At 30.6% G+C, this 6,000-nt stretch overlaps 1 protein-coding gene across 1 annotated transcript in view; it reads left to right on the plus strand.

Annotated features, from left to right (window-relative positions):
* LOC113376181 (calcium/calmodulin-dependent protein kinase type II alpha chain-like) overlaps positions 1-6,000 on the plus strand; it is a 297,389-nt gene that overhangs the window by 69,380 nt on the left and 222,009 nt on the right. Inside the window, exon 6 of the mRNA XM_026616099.1 lies at positions 5,675-5,813. Coding sequence (XP_026471884.1) covers positions 5,675-5,813 — 139 coding nt within the window. The remainder of the gene's footprint in view (positions 1-5,674; positions 5,814-6,000) is intronic.

Consider the following 6,000-nt stretch of genomic DNA (forward strand, 5'->3'; position numbering starts at 1 on the left):
GATAAAAGTTTGTTGATCGATTGCGTTGTTTTCGTTTAGCATTCGTTGAAAAATGGAGTATCAAATCGAATATTCTTATCATATTGTGCTTTTTTATTTCTGCAAAGGTGAAAAGACATCTTAGGCTCACATCAAATTATGAGCTGTTTATGGTGACAAAACCTTAAAAAACGGCAGTGTTCTAATTGGTTTACCAAATTTTGTTCTGGTAATTTTACACTCAAAACTGAAAAACGCTCTGGTGGTCGAGTAGAAGTTGATTACAAAGGAATTGTCTACTTTTACTCTTACCACCCAACCATCAATCCTGATGACTACAATGAACAACTAAAACTCCTTAAGTCGTAAATAATTCAATGATTATGATGATGGCAAAATGGACCTGATTCAGTTAACCTTATTAATAAAAACTATATTTTGCAAGCGGGGATGATGATGCTACTTGAAAGGTGAAAAAAGTTATTGACTATAGTAGACAACGCATTACAGAATAAAGTTATTAGGTTCCATAAAAAATTCCTGGTTTTCCTGCAAATATCCGCGTTTAGCTACCAATATAATACATAGACAACATCTAAATTTTTACTTTATACCATATCGATCTATATAGATCTGTAATTTCAAATATCGTCTCTGGTCATCTAGTTGAAGTTGATTGCAAAGGAATTGTCTAAATTGTCTGTGAACTCTTACCACCTAACCGAACAAATTCTGATGTCTACATTGAACAACTAACGAAATTAACTCAAATTCACAAATCAAGTTATTCCATTATGGATATCACCTATCTTTGGCCAGTCGGCAAAAATTATTAGAGCTTGGTTGGGATGTTTGGCCACATTCACCATATAGATCTGATCTTGCACCTTCTGATTACTTTTTGTTCCAAAACTCCTTGAATGGTGAACGATTCGATAATAATGATGGTGTCAAATTGTACTAGTTACAGCTTTTTTCTAAAAACCAGAAATTTTATGAAACTTTAGGATAATGATGCTGCTTAAAAGATGACAAATAGTCAGGGACCAAAATGAACAATACATTAGAGAATACAGTTATGTAGTTCCATGAAAAAAATGTATTTCATTCTCTAACAAAAATCCGCACTTACTCAGTTACCAATCTAATAATTTTGTGACTTCTCCATGAAATACGTAACCCCTTCATAAGCCTTCCCATGGCTTAGTGGTTAAAGTTATGAGCGTCGAATCAGAAGTTCCAATTTATAAACGCGCCTCGGACAGGCTGAAGTCAAGCAGTATTGACATCAGTTTTCGCATTAAAATATAATTAGCAAAGTGTTTCTGAGAGAAGTGATGAAGTCAAAAATTGTTAGAAACATAACTATTAAATAAAATATGCCAACATAGGCAAGGTCCTCAGATCACCAATATCTAAGCATAAAAACTTAAGGATGATAATTAATACAAACAATGCCATACTAAACAAGATTAAAATGGTCATCAATAATGTTCAATTATTAATATGCAATCCATGCAACATTTGATTGCCATCAAAAAGCTCTACTGAGTTCCTTCATATTCATAAGCTCAGCTAAGTTTCTTACAATAAATATGAATGGAAACCCTAAATAAAAATATAATCAATGTAAATGTAATGAAAATCCTCAATAGTGTGGACCTAAATTGTCTGAGGAAATGATTGAATGGGTTGATCTATAGGAAATTTTTTGATGACTGAACTACAATTTTATGACCGCCTACACGAGTCTTGCACACGATCGACCGAATGGAATTTTCTAGTATTCCATAGTATCACAACATAAAAAGAATTATTGTGTTTTTATGAAGTATTGCTTTTGCAATTGTTGGATTATCTAGAGTAAGCTTTGGAGTTTTTCCTGAAACGAATGTAAACGTAAAGATATAGTTAAATTTTCCTAACAATCTTCCTATGTATTAATTAAACATTACTAGTTATTGCATCGGTATTTAGTTGCTTTAGTTTTCAATCTTAGATTGATTGGTAAACTTTAAATGAATATAAATAAATTAAATGAAATCCTGCAACAATAGAGTCGGTTTGAATTTTCTTGTATCTGATAATAATTAGTGACAAAGCTTGAGTGAACAAACCTCCGATTCTCATTGAAATATAAAATAAAATGGATTTTATATTTTTGAAATCGGTTCAGCCGTTTTTGAATAAACGTCGATTTAAAGAGACAAATCTCTTCACTTACACACACACATACTTTTTCCAAATTTGGTCTCATTCGATTCAGAATGGCTTGATACGTCGAAAAAACATAAAATTAGCGAATCGTATTTTGGGATGGAAACATAAACTTCTCCTTCGGGAAATTAATCATCATTGTTAAATGTAAATGATAGTATGAAAATATTGAATTTTTACATTTTATATCAAATACTCCTCCTTTGAAATGTGAAATACAAAGCCACAAGTTTAATATATTTGATGATATAATCAAATATGATTCTGTTTATTCCAATATAATTAAATCTACTTAAATTTTTGTATTTCTTTATTTAATGCCAATTTAAATATAATTATTATCTAAAAATAAATCTATCATTATTATCCGTTATTATTTATACTCATATCGATAAGCTTTGATTTGGGTATATTTTGAATTTTAAAAGTCACTTAGGAAATTGACTTAAAAGTGTTATGTGTATATAATTATTTTTAAATTAAATTTCAAATTGTTGTTGTTATGCATATTTGTTGCACTGAATTTTCACCAAAATTGGCAACATGTGATATCTTTTAAGTACGGAGAAAAACGATTTTTTTTCGAAACTACTTTTTATAACAAAATGATCAAAGAATTCTATATATTTCATAAATCTGCACTTTATCGTAATCATAATTTTAGATAGTACATAAATAAAAAAATACCTATGAACTTCTATGTAAATAAATAGTCCAACATTCCTTCCTTAATTTTAACACGTTAATCGCCACGATAATATCAGAAAAATCACTTGGACCATGGTAACTTGTTAAATAATTTAGCTAGGAATGAATCAAGAAAACTTAATGAACCAAAGAAAAAAATAAAAAAATTTTGAGAAAACTTTTTTTATGACATACATATATATATCCCTATATTAAAACTTGTTTCTCTTTCTACCAAATTACGTATGTCAGACATGACTCATATAGAGCAACTTGTTAGCGTCAGACATATATGACTGACATGGCAATTAACGCGTTAAAACTGATTTTTCAAAAATATTAAAGCAATTTTAATGCGTTATTAAAAATGTGTTTAATAAATCTATAAAATTAGGTTTTATTTATGGAAGTTACAATTTATACTCACAACACCCACCTCAACGATATTGCTTATGCATTTATTTTAGATTTACGATATAAAATAACTTTATTATTTTACTATATATAATATTACAAAAATAGAAATATAAATTGACTTCTATTTGTGTATTATAGCAGTATGGAGTTTGCAATAAACTTCTACAAAGAAATCCTATTTTTACATTTTTTTATAAAAAGAAGCCACAACCGCCACGTTCAATAATTCAACTCGGCATATATGAAATCCGAAAGTTGTTTTTCCACCTCACAAAAGCTTGAAAAGCATAATGTGAAATGATGAAAGTTTCGGTTTGCACTAAATAAATGTATTCTACATTCGGCTTCGCGTTTTGGCGGTGGCCAAATGTAATTTCTAAATGCTGAATGCATCTCCACGTACATGTTCGCATATTAGTTGTAGTCATGAACACAGTGCGCTTTAACTGTCAAAACTTTTTGATTTTATCAATGTATGTTTTATCAAAAGGATTCTAGTTTACTTTAATGAATCCCACTGAAATTTGAAATGCATGCATGAAATGAGAAATCATTCGACGAATTAACAAAGCTTTAGTGAGGTAAATCAGGATAAATGTTACACAACTTTGAAGTGGTAGTAAATGGTCTCCATGTTTACAACGTGTAGAGTTGGCCGAAAACTAGTTTTTTTTTCGAAAGTATTAGGTTGGAAACTATGTAAATGCGGTTTTCAGCTTAGATGGGATCAATTCAATTTTTAGGTTTGCTGACGTAATCCACATATAAAACACCCTTAGTTATTGGATGGCAGTAGGCAGGTTAGTTCATCAGTTAAAAAGTTTTTTTTCTCCATTATGTAATCTTTATTGGCGTTCATTGGTAGATGGAAAATCAGAAAACTTTTGTCACAATTCGCTTTTTTATTTCTGCAAATTTAATTGATCATCTTTATCTCACGAAAAGTTATGAGCTATTTATAGAGATGAAGATTTAAAAAAAACTGCAGTGCAAAATTGCTTTCTGGTGATTTTTCACACAAATATAAGAAAGACTCTGGTTGTCCAGTTGCAGTTGTCCAAATGAATTGTCTATTTGAACTATTATCACCAACAGAATGATCAATTCTGATGTCTACATTGAACAACTAACGAAATTAAACAATGCACTTGAAAAAGCGACCTGAATTGGCAAATCTAAATGTGATTTATTCTATTATTGACATCACATATCTTAGGCCACTCGACAAAAATTATTGGTACTTGATTAAGATGTTTGCTACGTCTACCATAATATAGTTTACTGATCACTTTTTGATTCGATCTTATAAAAAACCACTGATAATCTAGTCAAACGGTAGTGTCAAAATTGCTTTGTCAAATTTCTTTCTGATGATTTTTCACTCAAAGATGAAAATCGCTTTGGTCGTCCAGTCTAAGTTAATTAAAAAGGAATTATTTGAACTGTTATTGCCAACCGAATTTTTTAATTTTGATGTCTACATTAAACAACTAATAACATTTAACAGTTGTTTAATCTTAGCCCACTCGACAAAAATTATAGGAGATTGGTTGGGTGTTTTGCCATATCCACCATATTGTCCTGATCTTGCACCTTCTGATTGATTACTCTTTCTTTCGATCTATACAAAATTCTTTGAATGGTTAACAATTCAATAATGATGATGATATCAAATTGTACCTGATTCAGTTTACCATACTAATATTGACAAAACCATGCGGTGGTTGGTGTGCAGTCAGGTGTTTTTCGGGTGTCAGATAGAAAATCTAACCTAGAAAACCGAACAAATGTCAAAAAAACGATCTTAGATAACAGAATGTTTCTGACACAGCTTCATAACATACCAGTGACATTGCAGGTTTATGTGTAAAGCGCCTGAATGCACAGCAAATACATTACATTTTGACAGTATTCAGTATGATTCAGTAGCATAATGTATCGAATTTGGAGCGTAATATGGCCTTGCCATAACATTTTTCTGTTATGTGGTAGAATCGGTCTCTTAGTGGGAAAATTAGATACACTTGATTTTACGAAGTACTTTCTTGTTGATATTTCACTAATATCAAATCCTGTATAAAAGATACAAATGTATTCTTCGCCAATTTGAAACAAATTTATATGCATGACAATATATGGACGATATGTTAGTTAAAGAATTCCAAATAAAATTAGAGCCAATTTTGGATAAATAAAATAGAATGTATAGTAATGCTATGCTAAATATCTATCTTCGAATGAGGGTAGTAAAAAACTGTCAAAAAGCCATCTATATTTATGCTATTGGGTACACATATAAAACGTCTGATGGCTTATGAGCTTCAGTGTGTCGATGTACTTTGATTTTAATTATTTTCAATTATTAAATTTTCAGAGTAACCGGTGGAGAACTTTTCGAAGATATAGTGGCGCGCGAATTCTATTCAGAAGCTGACGCGTCGCACTGCATTCAGCAAATATTGGAGTCAGTCAATCACTGCCATCAAAACGGTGTTGTTCATCGAGATTTAAAGGTCAGTTTTTAATAAAAAATATTCATTTTTGTTTCAAATGTAATATATTGGTCTATTTATTTCACAACTAAGGGTGATGTGTTGAGAAAAATCGGTTCTAAAATGGCTGAAAACTCATGAATCAGCTGCAAAATGGGAAATGTTGAGACATTATTGTATAACTTGTCCTTTTGGTGAAGCCTCGTTG

Source organism: Ctenocephalides felis, unplaced genomic scaffold (genome assembly GCF_003426905.1).
Source record: "Ctenocephalides felis isolate EL2017-DRISC unplaced genomic scaffold, ASM342690v1 CF-g0.4_SCAFFOLD_01886, whole genome shotgun sequence".
In the NCBI taxonomy this organism is placed as follows: Eukaryota; Metazoa; Arthropoda; class Insecta; order Siphonaptera; family Pulicidae; genus Ctenocephalides; species Ctenocephalides felis.